The sequence below is a fragment of the Polypterus senegalus genome, chromosome 12 (genome assembly GCF_016835505.1).
Source record: "Polypterus senegalus isolate Bchr_013 chromosome 12, ASM1683550v1, whole genome shotgun sequence".
Classification (NCBI taxonomy): Eukaryota; Metazoa; Chordata; class Cladistia; order Polypteriformes; family Polypteridae; genus Polypterus; species Polypterus senegalus.
This window is the reverse complement of record NC_053165.1, coordinates 24713930-24736057: the sequence shown is the minus strand read 5'-3', so window position 1 is coordinate 24736057 and position 22128 is coordinate 24713930. Positions and strand designations below refer to the sequence as shown.

Genomic DNA, 22128 nt, shown 5'->3' with positions numbered 1-22128 from the left:
CACTAATCTTATTACAGTTCATTAAACATCCTGATGACCTGCCTTCATTAATATAGCAAAATGACAGCAGAAATAAATTCTGTAAATAAATTACAAATTCAATTAATAGCTATAAAGAGGGCATGATATCTTCCTGGGACCTAACTTTGAGACCTCTAGGGTCAGTCAATCAGCTACTTCCCTCTGTGTGGTAGTCAATGGGCACCAGTGGGATTAGTAGTTCCTCCATCAGCCTTTTCATTTTTTTCTATTGAAAATATGCTTTATTAGATTATAGTATTGGTCGTATAAGCCAATTGCTGGAATGAAAAAATGCAATGTCTTTTATTAGTACATGCGACCAATGCCTTAGTGAAGTGGGAGAGTCGAGACTGAAACCCTTGAGTGAGTATGTGTCAAAGGACGTCATAGGCATTGTAGACTGAACGTACTCTTTTGAATTAATTTTATTAGATTCTGTTTCCATACTTAGATATAAGATATAGACCAACAGTCCACGACTTATGCAACCAGCTAGTATGTATAAATAATTATACTTCAGACAGAGGGTTTGTAAGTAATCAGCAAAACTTGGGATACCTGCAGGAATTGTTTACATCAACCTTCAAGGCTTCATTAACTTCCATTGTTGCAGGATGGTGCAAGATGTTAACCTAATACTTGTTAACTGATAAAGTACTTTTTGCACAACTGAAAATGACACTATTTTTTCAGTTTTTGGTAATCTGAACATTTTTCTTAACCTCTGGCAGTGCTTACCATTACTGTTACAATATTCTAGAGTCCTGGGTTTCAATCGGCACTGCCTTGGCAGAGTTATTTCATTTTTTTTTATTTCAGAGTACTCCTATTTTCCTCCCACATCTTAAAGAAATGTGTATTAGTGACACTAAACTGGCCTCCATGTGAATGTGCTCTATTGCACCTTGGTCCAGGGCTATTTTCTGCCTCCTACCCAGAACAGCGGGATTAAGCAAAAACTTTGGTTGGCTCAAAAAATGGATTATACAGGCCTCGTAAATGAATGGGTAGATGTCATAACATGACCCTTATATTACTGGTTGAGTATCATAACTGTTATGTTACAGCCATGGTTTATGTTCAAATTCCTTTTTTGAGCCTTCTTTGTTCATCTTAAATTCTTTTTCATATGTTTATTGAAATTATGGATTTTTTATTAATATCTTTCTCTTTATTTTTCGTATCTATTTTCATATCTGAGGTAGAAATGAAAGATTGGCCATCTAGTTCTGTAAAGACAGTTATTTGTGCTCTGTTTTGTGCGTTATATTTATCCCCTTTTTTGACACCCATTGCACACCCAGCCTACCCGGAAGGGAATCTCCCTCTGAATTACCCTTCCTAAGATTTATTTCATTTGTTTCCTACAAGATTTGTTTGGGAGTTTTTGAGAGTCAAGTTTGGGGCCTGTCAAAAAACAGGGTCTGCTAAAGCCCTTTGAAGCATTCCTTGTGTGATTTTTGGCTATGCAAGAAATAAATTGTTGTTACTATGTTTTTCTGTGTTCCTTGAGTTTTATGGGTTGAGCCTTAAGAGGTAGACCCACCCTAATATCACCACTGAAGGACCAACCCTGACCTTTCTCTTCAGAAGCTGAGAGCAAATCGTTTAGTGGCTCATCGTTGTTTGGAGTGTGCTGTGGTCACTGTGAGTACCTACTTTTCTGGCTTCTTGAACTATTGCTTTTGCTCTTGGATTTTGTTTGTTTGTTTTTTTTGTTTTATTTACAGATTGGGGACTTTATTTGCTTGGATTTCTTTGTTTTTCAGGCAATTCTTTTTGTTCAGAGCATTCTTATGTGAAATACATTTTTTATTAATTAGGACTTTGTGTTTGGCCTTATTACTACCTATGGTTTAATGGTAAATCCACCCCCGGCAGCATTGTTTGAAGTTTTTGGGACCTATGTGCTTAGGAACTCTCAAGTTTCATAGCAATAAGTTTTACAGATCAAAATCAGAGCCCAACCCAACAACACTCGGAGGAAGGGAGGCACCAGCCCTGGATGAAGAGTCAATCCATAATGAGATAGTGCAAGATTATCACTCAATCATTATTTTATAAAGTCCCACTACTAACACATAGCATACAGTGGTGTGAAAAACTATTTGCCCCCTTCCTGATTTCTTATACTTTTGCATGTTTGTCACACAAAATGTTTCTGATCATCAAACACATTTAACCATTAGTCAAATATAACACAAGTAAACACAAAATGCAGTTTTTAAATGATGGTTTTATTATTTAGGGAGAAAAAAAATCCAAACCTACATGGCCCTGTGTGAAAAAGTAATTGCCCCCTTGTTAAAAAATAACCTAACTGTGGTGTATCACACCTGAGTTCAATTTCCGTAGCCACCCCCAGGCCTGATTACTGCCACACTTGTTTCAATCAAGAAATCACTTAAATAGGAGCTGCCTGACACAGAGAAGTAGACCAAAAGCACCTCAAAAGCTAGACATCATGCCAAGATCCAAAGAAATTCAGGAACAAATGAGAACAGAAGTAATTAAGATCTATCAGTCTGGTAAAGGTTATAAAGCCATTTCTAAAGCTTTGGGACTAAAGCAAACCACAGTGAGAGCCATTATCCACAAATGGCAAAAACATGGAACAGTGGTGAACCTTCCCTGGAGTGGCCGGCTGACCAAAATTACCCCAAGAGCGCAGAGACGACTCATCCGAGAGGTCACAAAAGACCCCAGGACAACGTCTAAAGAACTGCAGGCCTCACTTGCCTCAATTAAGGTCAGTGTTCACGACTCCACCATAAGAAAGTGACTGGGCAAAAACGGCCTGCATGGCAGATTTCCAAGACGCAAACCACTGTTAAGCAAAAAGAACATTAGGACTCGTCTCAATTTTGCTAAGAAACATCTCAATGATTGCCAAGACTTTTAGGAAAATACCTTGTGGACTGATTAGACAAAAGTTGAACTTTTGGAAGGCAAATGTCCCGTTACATCTGGCGTAAAAGGAACACAGCATTTCAGAAAAAGAACATCATACCAACAGTAAAATATGGTGGTGGTAGTGTGATGGTCTGGGGTTGTTTTGCTGCTTCAGGACCTGGAAGGCTTGCTGTGATAGATGGAACCATGAATTCTACTGTCTACCAAAAATCCTGAAGGAGAATGTCCGCCATCTGTTCGTCAACTCAAGCTGAAGCGATCTTGGGTGCTGCAACAGGACAATGACCCAAAACACACCAGCAAATCCACCTCTGAATGGCAGAAGAAAAACAAAATGAAGACTTTGGAGTGGCCTAGTCAAAGTCCTGACCTGAATCCAATTGAGATGCTATAGTATGACCTTAAAAAGGCGCTTCATGCTAGAAAACCCTCAAATAAAGCTGAATTACAACAATTCTGCAAAGATGAGTGGGCCAAAATTCCTCCAGAGCGCTGTAAAAGACTCATTGCAAGTTATCGCAAACGCTTGATTGAAGTTATTGCTGCTAAGGATGGCCCAACCAGTTATTAGGTTCAGGGGGCAATTACTTTTTCACACAGGGCCATGTAGGTTTGGATTTTTTTTTCTCCCTTAATAATAAAAACCATCATTTAAAAACTGCATTTTGTGTTTACTTGTGTTATATTTGACTAAAGGTTAAATGTGTTTGATGATCAGAAACATTTTGTGTGACAAACATGCAAAAGAATAAGAAATCAGGAAGGGGGCAAATAGTTTTTCACACCACTGTAGATGATTACAATACACTATGCAAATTAATCAGTATAATAACATCAAAAATAGCAAATACAATCAAAAATGAAAACTGCAGAGTTTACATAGACGTTTAGGAGCTTGGAAGTATATCTCATAAATTAAAATATCTAGAGCCATCAAAAGTGAGCCTTAAAATCAAACACAATAGAATGTCAAAGTAGAAGGAGCCAAAGACGATTTGTTTATATTGGTTGTCCTGATATTCAAGATTTGTTTGTTCTGTGGTTTAAACTATGTGGCCAGAAAGCCCAAAAGGCAGTATTTGAAGAAAAGGATTGATGAGATGGAGGAAGCAGATGACCACTTGCCAACTGAAAAGCAGGTGGACTTCTTTTTCTGAGCTTGTGAGCTGTGCTGAAAGCAAGACTAAGCACCACACGCTCAAACAGAAAACACTACTTGATGTTTGCTTACTCTGTAATGGCCTGTGCTCGAGTACCTCTTTCATTGTCATACAAGAAAAAAAGAAGGCATTTAATTTTAAATAAGTAAGCGTCAAAAGAATGAGGCTGAAGTATTTGTTGAAGGCACACGTGATATGCACCCCAAAAATGTTGCTGTTTGCAAGAAGACTAAAGCATTTGTTCATGCTCCCTCCTGCCCACCCACACATATTATAAAACTATCAAGCGGCACCTCACAACCAGTCTTAAGATTAACTATGCCAGTTAATTGCACCAAATAATACTCTTATTTGTCTTTGTGATGTTTAATCAGCACAAGTTTCCCAAATAGCTGCTTGAATAATTGTACTTGACAATTAAAACCATCTGCATCTGGGGCCTGATGAAGATGCTGGGTCATCAATTAGTGCAGCCAGTCAAAACCTTAAAACAGATTAACAAATATTGGACATTAACTGCAGAGAGAACTGCTCACATAATATTGTCAAGTGCACTTTAGGGTCACAGGGGGCCAGAGTCTATCCCTGCAGCATGGGTCACAAGGCAGGAACCACCTTTGGATGGGGTGCCATAATGGCCTATTTATGCAAGCATCTACACTCACATTCATACAGGACAAGTGTAGAATCAGCACCCAAACCAACAGGGGTCGCAACATCATCACCATCATGTTCAAGAAACACAGTTTCCCAATTGAGGCAGTTGAGCAGCACCCATCCTGGTGGGAATGCAGATTTATCCTAGTTGTAGATCCATAACAGCAGGCAGGTAAAACCACATCTTCCATCTCTGCCAGGGTGTCAGTCCATCCACGTCTATCTCTCTAATAGTATCTTTCATATCTATCTATTTTATAGAGCCTTTTGCACCTAACTTTTTGCCCAATTCTAAAATGATTATATAGTAATAGCTATGCTGGCTAATAATTAGAGGGTACCATAGATGATATCCAAATTACCATGCTTTGATTTTATATCCAAAAACGAGAAAGCTGTAAAAATGGGACCTCCAAGATATTATTAATGACATCTGCACAGTATAACTGTGACAAATCATTAATGATTCACATGGTTCTAGTCTTTTTTAGTTCAACAATAGCTTGTTACATTATATTTGGTTGGAGAAAATGGCATTATAGAGTGGGGGTTAACTATTTTTTTATGTACTTCAGACAATTATAGCTCAATTGTGATCCCACCCTGAATGAGTCATTTAACACTTCTGTACCAAGATATCTGTTTAATTATACTGGACCGTTAAGCAATGATGGGATCCAGTGAAAGATGTCACATAACATGTATGTCAATCATTGTTAAGCATTAAGGTTTACCAGAGTTCAATGGATAGTGTTCAATATGAACTTTTCAGTGCAAAAATATTAACAGAAGCAATAAAAGAAATAACTAAATAACACCGTACATTTGTTTGTTTGGTTTTTTTTTCTTTTTTCTACTGGGGACTGTTACAAATACTACCCTTGCCAAATAGCACTGTTATTTCACATACTTCAGAGTGAAAATTAATTAAAGTCTTTCAAGTGTTACTGAAAAGATGAAAATTAATGAGGTAAAATGTGATGTTATATTAAAGAGTGGTGATAAGTTAATTGTGCTACTGAAACACCAATTGATAATGACTTTGCCATACACATTAAAAAAGGAGACAATTTGCTTCTTTGCTGAAAAAAGCTCTGCTGGCTACATAAATAAGCACCATGAAGAAAAAAGCCATAAGCCTTCATCTCCAGGCTTTTGCCATGATCAGGGCAGATTGCATTCATAGGCACAAGTAAATATGGAAGTTTCATCTATTCAAAAGGCTTGAACAACAGTGTGAAGAACACAATAGAGCAAGAAACAAGCAGATTGCAAATTAATAGTCATTCTCATTTTAGAGAAAAAAAAGAAAGCGGAGTAAAACAAAAAGTTTGATACTGTAGAGTGGCTCACATTGTCACTACGAATAGGCAGTAGCCTCTTCTTGCATCTTGTACACACACACAAACACGATTGCACCATCTGTAGGCAACAGCAGGGAAATCTTCACTTTAGATTTTTAAATTGTCCTTGGGGTCTGCATATATTGTAGGCAGAGTTGCTTTTCCCAGCTCTGACACACAAGCTGAGTGAGAAATGCCAGAAGATGCAACTTGAGTGTGCCATGCATCTAAGACCACACTCACCAATTCATGGTCTGTTTAGGAATTAACTGTATTTTACTTTTTTGAGTTTGCAATTTCATTATTTTAAAAGGCAGGTAGCATTTTACAGCACAACTTATAACAAAAATAATAATAATACATTTTATTATAGTTCTGCATGACCCTGAATAGAATAGGATGGTAGTAAAAAAAAGGAGAGTTGGATGAGTGGATGGCATGACTATGTTCCACATTCCATCTGAACTTGTATGTCTACTGCCTGAGGCTATGTGATGTTCTGCACCTTCAGTTATCACTCATTCATGTGTCCTTCTTTCCTGATGTCTCTCATGTTACACTCTAATCATGCTTAATTTCATGTTTTTGTGTTGATCTGGATTTTTAATTTGTAAGGCGAAAATAATTTTGTTGCACATTGTTGTGTTCACGGTTTTTCTTGTCAGGTGCCAATTTCTGACAACATAGCATTCTTGATTTCAATTGGCCATTGTGGCAGTGTAAGGTGCTTTCCAGCTGCACACTGTGTCCTTTATAAGAGTACTCGGTATTATGGCAGATAGCTTGAACTTCATTTCCAAAAACAACTTGTTTCTGAACATCCAATGTTGTGATCTTCATTTTCAGTAACAGTGTTAGTGCTTCTTTTTTTACTTTATGTACTGAACTTTACCCTTCTGACCACTCTTCTTGTTTTTCCCATTTGCAAAAAACCTCTTGAAAATAAAAGAAAACACCTAAATGATAATGATCAGATCTGTTTTATGGAAATCTCTAAACAAGCAAAACCTTTACTATGAATATTTATATTAAAATGAATTACCAGTCTTCTATATCTGATGCTGCTTAGGCTCTGGCACTTCTATTAACACTCTTTAAAATGATGTGTATACAATTTAAGATTCCTTTTTTGCACTAGGTTTGATTTTGTTTCCTAAAGTGCATTCACAAATTTTAAATTAAGCCTGAGTTAAAGAATTATTCCATAGACTGAATCATCTACCAAGAATTGGAGTGTACTTAAGCATGATCTCTTATGGACTGGTGCCCTGTTCACATTTGGGTCTCAATTTTCTCCTAACACATAGATGGACTGGATTTCTTTCCATGTAGTTCTACTTCAATACCTGTATTTTAAGCACCACGGAGGACTATGTTAAAAGCAGAAATAGCCAGTACTAATGATACCAGGTATAAAATCACTTAAATCTGGCTCTGATGCTATATGTCTTGCACACATGTAGGTACTATATAGATTTAGAAGACAATTTAATGGGTGTCTTCTTCCAATGAAGGATATGCTTAAAGAGGTCTAACACTTAAAACATATGGAGTATTAAAACAGTTTCCCCTAGGCATAGGCATAAATGTCTGTAAATGTTATGTGTTAGTGGATAATGTGCAATATTAGACAGCATCGATAGCTGACAGCAAGACTTCTCAACATGGCACTCAGTTAATAGCTGAAACTGTCATACTTTATCAGTATTACACATTCACAAACTACCTATTAACAGATGGAAAAGCAGCTCAGTATCAATTTCAGTTCAGCGAACTGGGTTCAAATCCCACAATCTGTCATTAGTCTTTTTCGATTCTGAATATTCTCTCAGTGTCTAGCTGGAAAATTTTCTGGAAACTACATTTTTCACATACAAGGTGGTTCAGATCTAATTATGCAGATTCAGATCATCTGGATGACTTTGATTTATGCAGGGACAATTCCAGTTTGGTGCGAAGACAATTCTTCATGTCGTCAGTTCGCACACTTCGATGGTCCGGGATTTTTCAGGTGATTTTCTATGCAATAAACTTAATAAGTTATAGCATAATGAAAATTGCATAATTAGATATGGACCACCCTATACATGTCCAAAGACGTGCAGGTTAGGTTGATTGGGGATTCCAAGTGTATTCCTTGAGTATAAGTGATGGACTATAAGTAACTAGCAATCCACCTTGGGTGTCTTTGTACCTTGCAGGCCTGCACTCCAGGACAGTTGTATTAGATTAAGCAAGTTGGAAAAAGTTTTTATGTAATACCTAATGAAGTCTTTAAAACTGATGTGCATAAAAAGCATATCTATCCATTTAGCTAGCTTCATTTTTGACACGTATATACCATTCAGGGTCATGGGGAGCTGGCAAATATCAGGCACACACCATAATAATCTCTATTTAGAACATCAGGACAAACTCGATCATAATGTATTTCTGCAGTTGGCAATCAACCTTGCACACATATCTTTAGGGATATGGGAGAAAAGTCCATGTACACATGGGAAAAATGTTAAGGCTGTTAATTCTATAAGTCAAAACTGATCCCTAGGGTTGATCTGGCAATCCTTCAACAAAAAAAAAACCCTGTACCAAAATCCACACTACTACTTTTTCATTTAAAAATGGGCTTCTAAATGAAAATGATCTTTGTCAACACTAGAGTTTTCTCATCAGTTCACCTCTCACAGTAAAATTACTGCAAACACGTATGACAGGCATTCACCTACACTGGGCATTCATGCAGCAGTGAAAACAGGAAGAATAAGTGTACTCCTTGAAGGGATGGTTACGCCATCAGATATGAAATTTATGCCAAAATTGTTGTGACCAATGTTCCCTCTAAGCTGAGCGTGTGAGCGATCGCTCACACGAATTCAGAGCATCGCTCATGCTTCCCACACGATCGCTCATTCTGACGGCGTCGCTCGTACTTATCGCGAAAATTGGTGCTCATAAATTTTTAGCTTAAACAAAATGTTGCTCATAAACAATGTTTTTTGCTCACTATATGCTACTCCTTAGAGAGAACATTGGTTGTGACCGGAAATTATTTTCCTTTTGTGCATATATACAGCATTGAAACTGTACAAAATACAGTTTAGATGCACATAGGTAAACAACACACAAACGTCATTAAAAATAACTATGTTATGTTGTAAAATGATTTTCTTTTGTGAAAGGTGACCAATCAGGAAATGAGACATTCTCATCAGTAGGATCCAATCAGTGAAAGGGCTATGTAATAAGCACAAGCAAAATGACACACGATTAGAGTCTGCATTTTCAAAATTGTACGGTTTTCTCCAATTCACACTGAAATGGCGAGTATGCGTTTTCAGAGGTATACGGCTCTGGAAAGCATTTTCAAAAGTCTCCGTTTTCGGGAGTTAAAAAAGGTAAAAACAGAGACTAATGTCTGAATTTTTTTTTAAATGAAAACTTAGTAGTGTGGACATAGCCTGAAACTCCATGTACAGCAGAAAAGGATGCAATACTTCTAGGTGTTTGAGCAGTGCCAGTACAATGAAATTGTTAAAGACATTTGAATAAAACATTTTAACAATCAAAATTAGTTTTCCAAAGCACCATTCAGAGGGAACACTATTAGAATGCATCATGCATTTAGAAATAAAAACAGAGCTTGCCATAAACATATCCTTTTATAATATTTTATTGAACTAATTAACAATTTTAGGTCTTACACCTGGGCTGAAAACTACTAATAAAATTTTGTCTTAGTATAATTTGAATCTGATTGTTTATTCTGGATTAAGTTAAATAAAGTCAAAACGAATGTTGTTGGTTTCCACTTCAAAAAGTAGAATTCATATTTTATAAAAATTAAAAAAAAATATTACTACGACTACTATTATTATTATTGCTATTATTATGTAGAATTCTTGTAGTTTCCAGAACCATCAATTCAACCTCATCTTCCTGGAGAAAAAAAAAATGCAGGCTGTCAACAAGCATCCAATTAAGCATTCATGGAGTGCCACCTACTGGTACATTAATGACTAGTGTAACAATATTGGTGTTCTTGCTAACAATTACTACTGCAAAAACACCCTAACCCTGAAATACAAACTTCTGTTTCTAGACAAATCACATAAAAAGTCAAGTGTTCGATATGAAACCAGAAAGTTTTGTCACCGATACTGCACCTACAGCACAACCCTGCCACTCCTTCGGTTGCTGGGATAGGCTGTGCTCTACACATATTAAAATAGCACAGGGTTAAATGAAGCAACACTAATCATTTTCAGTTACTTAGTCCTTAAGTTAGGGGCATATTTTCTTGTGAATTAGCATGACTTCAATGTCTTATTTTGTTAATTTTTAAAACAAGAACTATTACCTTATGTCCCAGGCTGTCATCCTCTTTTTTTCTCTTGCTAGTTCCTTTTCTCCTCTCAGAAAGCATGTCTCATCTCTGTGCTATGCTTCATATAAACCTTAACCATACATCTTTCAATGGCCCTGGGACCTCAAATTATCCTCTCCTATTTGACAGGATACATTTTTTAAAAATGTCAAAGCTTCTTCAAGAAACCCCCGTTATTAGTTTACTTAATTTAAGTTAGTATTTTACTCCTCATAAGCTCCATTTAATGGGCCTTAGCCCAGATCCCCTTTGTCACTTATGCCCTGGGACCTTTATGCATATCTAAGGTTTTGTCTCCCTGTGCTGTCTTTCAGGACTTTAATCTCCTACTCACTCTCTGCGATGCTATCAGTTCCTAGTTGTCTATTGCCACATATTCTTGTACACTTAGCCCTGTCAGCAGTAATGTGTTTCATTTAAAATATGTATACATTTGTCTACATTTTTGTCTTTTGTCCACAACACCCCATTGTTTTAGACCCCTAAAAATGAAGACTTTTAACGCTTTCCAGAGCTGTACACTCCTGAAAACATAGGATCAGCGTTTTGGTGTGGATGAGTGTAAACGCATTTTTCTTAAAACAATCACACTCCCTGATTAGTCACCCTTCATGAAAGAAAAACGTTTTCCAACATAGCGGGCATAAAAAAGTTGCTTTTGATGGCATTTGCTGCTTACCTGTATGAATCTAAATTGCGTTTTGTAAAGTTTGAATGCTGCATGCATGCTTAAAAAGCAAATTACTTACCAATTCCTACAGTTTTGCGATAAATCCTGTGGTAGGTAGCATTATTGTTGTAGTAAAAAAATTCAGAGAACCATGAAAATCAGATTGTAAAGAACTCGGCTGACAGCCTCTAACCAGTATTTATTACCTAAACTTAATCTGTTCAGTAAAATGGAGCACATTCTGAGGCAAAATTAAGAACAAGACACTTAATGATGTGGATGGATGTAGAATTGAGCCAAGCTCTCAATGTTACAGGCCAAAGAGATACCAGAAAGCACAATGCAGTAAAGTGACGATATACGTGCATGCAGTTGTGTGTTTATTTACTTATTGATTTACTTTGTTGAGTTATTTTTCTAACTTTTTTGGTATATGATGTGCTCCAATTGCTGTACACTGCTTATAATCAATTATCTTGCAAATGAACATAGTGCTAAACATTATTTTTTTTAAGTGTTGCTTTAACATTTGCTTTGTTTTTATTTGTTTCGGGTTTTTTTTGTTCTTTATTTCGCCTTATACAATTTCTCGTATTAGGAATTTGTTCATTTTCGCATACCCCTTGGGGTCAGAGTGCACGGTCAGCCATTGTACAATGCCCCTGGAGCAATTGAATGTTAAGGGCCTTGCTCAAGGGCCCAGCAGAGTAGGATCTCTTTTGGCAGTGACAGAGATTTGAACCAGCAACTGTCAGGATACCAGCGCAGATCCTTAGCCTCAGAGCCACCACTTAATGACAAGATGACCATCGCCAGTTCTGAAGACTGCTACTTTCAACTGTAATCAGCGTATTAATGTGACAATTCACTCAGGGTCCTTAAAGAATTTCTCTGTTTTTCTATAGTACTAGGGAGTTGTACCGTGTTAGCCATTATGAATGTAGAAAAGCCAAGCAAAATGACACCTTTTATTGGCTAACTAAAAAGATTACAATATGCAAGCTTTCGAGGCAATTCAGGCCCCTTCTTCACATCTTGCTTGACGAAGGGGCCTTAGTTGCCTCGAAAGCTTGCATATTGTAATCTTTTTAGTTAGCCAATAATAGGTGTCATTTTGCTTGGCTTTTCTCTGTTTGTTTATATCGGGAACACATTCTCAGAGTCCTGCTGATAGTTTTAAAAGTGCAAAAAGCACAAGGTAATCAGGGTTCCCAATTCCCTAAACATTTTATAGACCAAGGACAGCTTAAAAAATAGCAAATTTGCCCAAAAAAAAACAATGGTTGAGATGACAAAATGATACACCGGAAAGATGGAGTGGTGTCAGGGTAAGGGTACAGTACTGTGTAAAATGTTTAGGCAGGAGTAAAAAAATACTGTAAAGTAAGAATGATTTCACCAATGTAAATTCTGATTGTTTATTTTTATCACTTTACAAAATGCAAAGTGAGCTAACAGAAGAAAAATCTAAATCCTATCAATATTTGGTGTGACTAACCTTCAAACCAGCATCAATTCTTATTGGTACACTTGCACAATGTCAGGGATTTTGCAGGATTATAGTCAGGTGTATGATTAACCAATTATACCAAACAGGTGTAATGATCATCATTTTCATATGTAGGTTAAAACACAGTCATTAACTGAAACAGAAACAGCTGCGTAGGAGGCTTAAAACTGGGTGAGGAACAGCCAGACTCTGCTACCAAGGTGAAGTTGTGGAAGACAGTTTCATGTCACAAGTCATGGGAGCACAGCAACAAGACAGAAAGGTGTTATACTACATCAGCCAGGTCTTTCCCAGGCAAAGATTTCAAAGCAGACTGAGGTTTCAAGATGTGCTGTTCAAGCTCTTTTGAAAAAGCACAAAGCAACAGCCAACATTGAGGACCGAAGATGCAGTGGTCAGCCAAGTAAACTTAGTGCAGCAGATGAAACATCATGCTTACTTTCCTTTGAAATCTGAAAATGTCCAGCAGAGCCATCAGCTCAGAACTGGCAGAAACATGTAGGAACCAAGTACATCCATCTACTGTCCAGAGAAGTCTGGCCAGAAGAGGTCTTCATAGAAGAAATGTGGCCAAAAACATGCCTTCAACATAGAAACATGGCCAAGTGACTCAACTCTTCACGAAAACATAAGAACTGGGGTGCAGAAAAATGCCAGCAGGTGCTCTGGGGCCTCATGTGTAACGCCATGCGTAGAACTCACACTATAACATGGCGTAAGCACAAAAGCGGGAATGTGCATACGCACAGAAAAATCCAGATGCATAAATCTCTGCGTACGCACACTTCCACGTTCTTCTGCTACGTAAATCCCGGTCAGTGTGAAAAGTAACGCACGTGCACGCACCTTCTGTCCCGCTCCAGCTCCTCCCAGAATTACGCCTCTTTGAATATGCAAATCAATATAAATAGCCGTTAAGCTCAGCCTTCTGTGAAAAGACAATGAGAAAAGCACGGGGGAAAATAGAAGAATTTCAGCGAATACCAAGTGGAGGCAAGGAAAAATGTACTATTTGTTGGTTTAAACAGTGATACAATCAACAAAAGGAAGCTGATCGAGTGACAGAGTGTCGGAGAAACTTGAAAGCTCAAGTTCACAAAGTCGCACAGTGACCGAAATAAAAAAGAAGTTGTCAGATATCAAAGTCGTTGTGAAAAGGCGAGTCGTAGCCCACCGTCTGAGTGTCATATGAAAGCTTATTAGGGTACAGACAAAAAAAAAATAGGCACACAGTGGGGAAAATGTCAATTATAATCTTGAGATTTCCACTTTAATCATATAGTATATTTTGTCATTAAAGTAAAACATCATAAACTTCATCTTAAAATCGTTTAATTTACTAGTTTCTCAAATCCCATCATAACTAAAGTAGCACGTTAAATGGTTTGTTTTTTATTTGATCTTCTATGTGCTCTATGTGTGTGAATCACTACTTGCTTCTTAAACCGGCTCTCTTCCTCCAACAGGACACAGAATCCATTATGATACTGCAGCTCTCTGAATAATTAAAATACTGAGATGCATACTTGATATAATTTTCATGATGATAGGAGTTAAATCATGTTGTTAAACATGGGAACATGGTTGCGCAGTGATTGTTCATGTCTCACGCAAGATGCTTGCTGCACCATGCGCGACCTTCGGTGAAATGCTTTAGTACAGAAGTACTGTCTCTTTCAAACGTACTAACCTCCAATTCCTGTCCTCACTTTTCTTTCTCCAAATACGCAACTGCCACACAATCAGCTCTGTAATTGACGTTAAGCCATCTGTAAGCTTAGAACACCGATTCTTCAAAACTTTTAAGGAACATTGAAATATCTTCGTAGTACATGTTTAATTATTCTATCCATCTATCCTTCCAGTGTCAAGCCAGCACAAGCAAGAATACAGGGCAAGGCAGGAACAATCCGTGAATGGAGCACAAGCTCCTAGCTAGCGCTGCGGCATCGTGTCCTGGCATGTTTAATTATTAACAATAAAGATTATTTAAATTAAGTTAAATTTTTATCTGTAAAATATAATAAACATATTTTGCTGCATTTCATCTTAAAATGATATCGTCATCATATGTAAATACGCGCTTTATAAAAAGGCTCAGGTTGTGCAATATTATAACTGTATCACAGTTTACAGTGAGGTAATTGTACTTATAAGTACAAACAATTCTACAAGGAGCACTTGATGGACTGATTGAGTGCGTTTATAGTTCTTGGGATGAAACTGTTTCTGAACCGCGAGGTCCGGACAGGAAAGGCTTTGAAACGTTTGCCATGTAAGAGCAGTTCAATAGACAGCATGGCTGAGGCAGCATATGCTTGATGCTGTATACTGATAATTCTCTTTCTCAGCTTCTGTAGATCTTTGATTCCACACTCAGATACAGTGATATTAATACTCCGAGTGGCGCAGTGAGAGTAATATGGAAAAAGATGATCCGCTGTGGCAACCCCTAACAGGAGCAGCTGAAAGAAGAAGAAGGTGCAGTGAGAGTAACAACGCTAAAGCAGCTATTGTATTTAGAATAGTTTGACCATTCTGTGGACTATTATATTGTTACTGGTTAATTACAATCAGATGCATTAAACTAATAAACAATATGCGGTTAATTTCAGTGTATTTATAAAGGCGCGTCAGGGAAGTGGATCTGAAAAAAGAAAGAGTAGCCAAACAAGAACAGCAGCACTGCTTTGATGCTGGGTGCCGCCAGTCTGCAAAACAAAGCGGAGAACTTGTGTATGCCAGGGTATGAGGTACCGTGGAAATATGCGTGGCTTTACGCCAAGTTTAGGTTTTATACATGGAAACATTCATACACAGCATTTTTGTGTGTACGCACCGTTTATTGTTTATACATGAGCCCCCTGGAATGATGAGTCAAAATTTAAAATATTGGGCTGTAGCAGAAGGCAGTTTGTTCGCCAAAGGGCTGGATGGCAATGCAATAATGAATGTCTGCAGGCAACAGTGAGGAATGGTGGAGGTTCCCTGCAAGTCTGGGACTACATTTCTGCAAATGGAGTTGGGGTTTTGGACCTCAATGCTGAGAAATACAAGCAGATACTTATCCATCATGCAATACCATCAGGGAGGCTTCTGACTGGCCGCAAAATTATTCTGCAGCAGGACAATAACCCCAAACATACAGCTAATGTAATTAAGAACTATCTTCAACGTAAAGAAGAACAAGGAGTCCTGGAGGTGATAGTATGGCTTGCATCGAGTTCTGATCTCAACATCCTCTAGTGTGTCTGGGATTACATAAAGAGAGAGAACGATTTGAGGCAGCCTACATCCACAGAAGATCTGTGGTTAATTCTCCAAAATGTTTGTACCTTCAAAAACTTTGTGCAAGTGTACCTAGAAGAACTGATGTTATTTTGAAGGCAAAGGGTCCTCACACCAAATATTGATTTGATTTAGATTTCTCTTAAATTCATTCACTGTTAATTGATAAAAATAAACTATTAACACTTCAATTTGTCTAAGCATTCTTAGTTTCACACCCGCCTGAAACTTTTCAACAGAATGGGGAGTTTGGGGTACTTCCCCTTCAGCAATCAGTAAAGAACATATACAATTCCGAATAGCAGGGGGAGACGTGCCAGATGAATAAAAAACATGGCAAAAATGCAATGGAAGGGGGTTGAAAAATAGTCCAAAATCTGGGTTGTTTTTAAAAAAGTAGCCCAAAAACTTTGCGTATCTTCAGTGCCTATCCTCTGTATCTGTGTGTATCTGAGCCTATCTTCACTAGAGCTCCCTCTCTCGGCGCATTTCACACTTCAATTTCAGACTCAGTCATTATTTTCGAGGAGCCTTGCTCACCTTCTGTCGGCTTTTATACTTCTGGTGTTTGAAGGTGACTCTCAACATGCCTCCTACACCTTCATTCCTGCTCATGTATCTCACATTTGCACTTGCTCTTTCAATCACGTCATTGAAGCCAAACAGACCAATTACATTGTTCTTTGGGATAGGACGCCAACACAGACCTTAGAATTTTATCACATAGTAGATAAAACTTTGAATGTAGGCTGATCTACAAAGATCTGTTTTTCATTTCATTTTTTAATGTACAGTATTTAAAGAACACAACATTGTAACAACACAAAACCCAGCTGAATGAAAGGATCAAGCTAAATGTTATAATATATTCTAAAGGCAATCTATGAAACTCAGCATTCAGCCCCCTGACTGGGAGAGCTATGCAACAAGAGGGCCCCATACAATTTAGGATAAAACAGTAAATAAAGTAAAAAGGTTCTTCAGCACAGGATCAACACAGAACAGGTCTAGCATACTTACTTTAGAATTATAGTAATGAATTCTTGCCAAAATCTGAAGAGATCCACATAAAGACACACACAATAACTAAGTCACCTCATCAATAGAACCACTAGGTATGAGAAATCAATAACCATGTCCACACAAGAATAGAAATTTGTAGGTGTACCTCCAGGAACGGTTGAAATGATGTGCAGCCATGGGGAAAATCAGTAAAATGAGATTTTTCATGTAATAAAGGCACAGTATCTATTGCAAGGTTATACACCTAGCCATGCATGTACTTTTTACAATGGATAAAAGGTAATTATGGTGATTCAAAGGCTGAAGGAATATAAACTCTACTGGTCAAAGACATGGTGGTACAAAGAACTGCAAATGACAAAGTTTAAAGTATTACTTTATCAATATTAATAAAAAATGGTTATTTCTTACAAAACTTACATTCCTTTAAAATGAACTGCATTTAATAAATTAGTATGATCAGGATATGTAGTCATACCATAGTTATAATGCTTAGTGGTCCCAAATAAAGTCAGCAGCAGAAAAGGAGTCATTGATACAGGCAAGATAAAAGAGGTGGCAGTATTTCATTTTGTTGGTATTAATACCACAAGTCGTCTCACAAATATGTTTTTTTTTGTTGGTGATGCACATGACCCATGCACACACGTATGCATGCATGCCATTTCAGAGGACAGTTAGATACAGCAGGTCACTTGTGCTTATGAATGTGAACTGTCAAGACAGGCAAATCTGATTTGAACAAAAAATCAGAATTGAGCAGTGAAGCAGTGAGGCTTGCAAATGTGAACGTAACCCTTGTGTACTGTCCTCGCCTCTGAAAGTGAATAAAAATTGCCTTGACCAGCCCCTTTCCATAACTTAGTGCTGGGGCTGTGACTGACAATCTTGCAACACATATGTGTAACACAAATGCAACTTAAAGCTTCTCGCCATATTCCACAGATCATCAGAGTGGAGTAATCAACATACTCATTTATTTATATTTGTGATTACTCTATCCTTAAACACCAAGTTACTGCCACCCTTCATATTCAACATTTTAATTTGCCAGCTCTCGGGTTTTGAATGCACTGCCTCTTTTAATATTCTGCCACTTATACTTCAGGGTCATCATCATAATAACTCCTGCCATGCATTTTCTTTTTTGTTTTCAGCAAAGTATGTTTCAGGGCTGGTTCTGGCCTCATTCCTCAAGGCCATTAAATTCAAGTGTGTGTGGAGTCTGCTTTTGCTCCAGTGTGGGTTTTCCTTTGGGTACTTAGGCTTTCCTCCCACTTCGAATGATGCGTGTATATGTGTGTAAGGTTGAAAGGTGACTCTAAGTTATCCTTGTAGAAGTGTTTGTGCATAAACAGGCACCACAATGGAATAGCACTTCCTCCAGCATTGCTCCCTGCCTTGTGCCTAATGCTAGCAGAATAGGTTGAGGCCCCTTTATGGCCCTAGATGGGACAAAGGATGGATAGTGTGTGGGACAGAGTGTGTTTCAAAAAACGTAAAGATCAGAATGAATATTGACGTTTTAGACCTTCCTGAGTCCAAAAATACAATTTTTAAAAGTATGTCTGTCTGTGTGTCTGTGTTTAAACATGATAACTCGAAAACACTTTGATCTAGGTAAATGAGATTTGGTACACCTACTTCATATCAAAAATAAGGAATCCTATCAACTTTTGGGCACTTCCGGCAACTGAATACTTTTGCAAATTTTCAAGTAAGATGTGGTTATAATTACAGATAGATGATTTGTGTAGATATTTATAATGATAAAAAGCACACATATATTAAATTTGAGAAAAATTACTCAACCAGAAGTAGTATTTTATTTAAACAACTATGTAAATTTTTTGCATATAAATGTGTAGATGATATTAAAAACTGTATTCAATATAACGCATATTCTTTCAATAACTATTATTAATTATATTTTAATTTATACATCATCAGTTTAACAATAACATGTAAACATTGAAAATACCATGTACAGTATATATAAAGATGTAATGGGAATAATAAGTTGCTATGTCCCCGTCGTGTTCCTGGAAATACATTTAATTTTATGATTTTTTTTTTTATTTCCTCCATCATTATCATAACTGAATGTAGCTAAACGCAGTTTTACCTATAGCAATTTATTGCAACAAATATTATATAATACTAACACTTTTTGTATGTTTTTAGGTGATTATAACTCTTTTTACTTTGCACGAAATCTAGGTAATGCATATGTAATCATGAAAAAATCTCACCACCGTTTTCAACCTCCCTAAGTGCAAAAATATCATTTTAATATAAAGTTTGACTGTAAATAGAGATAAATAATAGTGTATTGATATTATCAGTTAGTTATGATGAGAAACAAAGACATATGATATGTGAATAATAATGCACAGCTGGAAGTGGTTCTGATGACCTTTTCCTCTATCTCAGTATACGAGAAAGTCGAGGGGAGCATACTCCTGATTTTCTTTGGCAGCTCCCTGGAAGGTCATCTCAAAAAGTGTATCAACTGCTTTCGGGTGAACTTTCACAACTTAAACAGCCACTTGAATGGAGGGAGGGAATGTGGGCCAGCAAAAGCGAAAATTTCATGAAAAAGTCAAAAGGCTTTTGACTGAGATGAAAAATAAGGCCAGTCTATGGCCACAAAAAAGGTCAGGACCAGGAGATGAACATAGTCAAAACATATGCAAGGGTTGGAACGTGGAATTTAAACGAACATGCACTAAAACAAAAATCAATAAACTGGAGACAAAGTCACAAACAAAGCTGAAAACTACAAACAGCATAAATTAGTTTTTTTGCAAAGTTTAATTTATGATTTCTAAAAGTTTCAATGGCAATTTTAAAATGTGGGATGTATGATGCAATGTTCTGCAATTTTTGAAGCCGTGGCAGTAGTTACTGATCATCTTGTTCTGGGGTACTACTAAAAAAATGGCAACACCCAAATACAGAACAAAATATAATAAGTTCATTAATTTAAAGACACATTCTATGCAGCAGATAATACTGCAGTTTGATTCTCCATGGTTAAAACCCCCACAAAACACCTTTCTACCATACTCATTTCAATGAGGTGAATTGATTTAAGCAAACTGAAAGTAATCAATATGTGTGTTAGTTCAACAGAGAATTTTTATGTAGCATCAGGAGATTGTCCTCATGTGCTTTTGTAGTGTTCTGCTGTATCCCCTGTTATGTGGACTCTTCTTTGCCAAGCTGGAGCAAAGACAGGGACACTCTTTGTAAGATTCAGTCATCAACACTACCAGAACAACTACATTTACATTATATAGAAGACCCTTATGAGTAGACCTGTTCAAAGTCAATACTGTATTATCCATTTTAGGAGTAACAATGTTTGCACACATGTCCAGACAATTTTACACATTTCCATCAGTTCAATTGATTCAGTAAATCATTGCTAAAGCTACAATCCAACTCATTTTCATCAGCTAAACTCACATAAAACAAGAGATGGCACTTACTTTGGAGTATGTACTTCATCAACTCGATTTCCCAGTTGGAACTCATGAGATTTGCTCCGGTGTAGTGCAGTAAAGCCTGGTAAGAGATGGATCAGCTTCCGTGATGCAGGTGGGGGAGTCCCTGGAGCCTTCATCTTATTCCTTCTCCTTATTGGCGGAGTGCCTGGTGGAGTCATGGTTGTCACAACTGGTGGCGTTCTCGGAGGCGTATGTGCGTAGTGTCTTTGCCGTGGTGAAGGAGGCAAGGAGCGGGGCCCACTTTCTACAGGGGGGCAGAGTCCTGAATGCCCTTCCACTGTTAATCTGTCCACATGTGTGTAGTTGGGTGCCAGTGTCTGGGGGCTGTGGCAGTAATGCTGGTTGTACTTGGACTGGACCTTGGGGCTCTGGGACAAGTGGAATCGGATCCACTGGCTTGGCTCAGGTTGACTAACTGGATTGTTCTCCTTGCCAGTTTCTGATGTCGGCCACTGGATGGTCCAATCCTGCTTGGAATGGCTGTTACCTGTGGGGAGTGGAAGAAACACTTTTAGGGCTTTGAACCTAAAAGGGAAAAGTAAAAACCAAGATATAAAAAAACATTTAGCTGCATAGTAAGATTTTTTCAGAGCCTTACTTTTTACAGAACTTAACTTGAAACATGGGTGAAACTTAATTATTCTAAATCTGTCATTACTTATAATATTCTGCATACTATAAGCCAGTCCAAAATGAATTTTCATAAAGGCATACCAGGTTTGGTTTTTGCTCAGTTCGTTTCCCACAGTCATTAGCAAGACATGCACTGTTTTACCGTAGGGATGTTAACAATTAGCCATTGTTTGACAAACTTGCATCAAAGGTTTGACCAAAACAATTTGGAATATTACACAATTAAATTCAATTTGTGTTTGGATATTCAATTGCCTTGTTGCATTGCAATGCCAGATACAGACTAACATATTTTATTTATTATACAGACACACAAACACACACACACAAGGAAAATATTTAAGTTATGTGTCAGATTGGTTTATACCCTGCCACAGAACTAAGGCCTTCAATGAAAATGAAGTATGTTAAAAACACCTTGGGTTTTTTAGCATTGTGAGGGAAAGAGTGATGAAGTTTGCAGCAAACTGTGTAGTACCAGATAAAATATACAAGCAGAACATCTATAGTACACCACCACTTTACAACACGTCAGTTGTGTCACTAAAATGTAGCAGTCCAGCATATTGATAGTATTTGTAAGGGGAACTCTGCCTGACAGTTAGAGGAAATCACACAAAGGATGTGTATTCATAAATCTGTTATAAGCACCAGTTAGTGCTATAAACTAGTGATGATCATCAAAATTCGCCAAAGCATTTTGTCAAAATTTTCAGTGAAAAATCATTGTACAGCCAGCTTAGACTAACTTTTGTTCCCAAGCTCCCCATAATACTTTGCAAGGCCAGCATGCCATCATAGGACTATAATAAATATGTTGGATGGGAATGTCAATACCCAATCTGTGCTTCCTGCCCGAGTTGCATCACGTATGCACAGAACTTTCACACAGATGTATTGTAAGCATACACCTCCTCACACATTATGGCGCTGCCCGATCTTTACATTTATGTTAATAATTTATAGTGTATACACACATGCGAAAAGTCATTATGCAATCAGATCCCCAGATGG

The 22128-nt window shown here is 37.5% G+C and overlaps 1 protein-coding gene across 2 annotated transcripts in view; it reads right to left on the bottom strand.

The window, feature by feature from the left end:
• The window catches only part of ksr2 (kinase suppressor of ras 2), a 309289-nt gene that overhangs the window by 196495 nt on the left and 90666 nt on the right, over positions 1-22128 (bottom strand). For both annotated transcript variants that reach the window (XM_039771698.1, XM_039771699.1), the window contains exon 4: positions 20464-20968. In XM_039771698.1, the coding sequence (XP_039627632.1) occupies positions 20464-20968 (505 nt within the window). The remainder of the gene's footprint in view (positions 1-20463; positions 20969-22128) is intronic.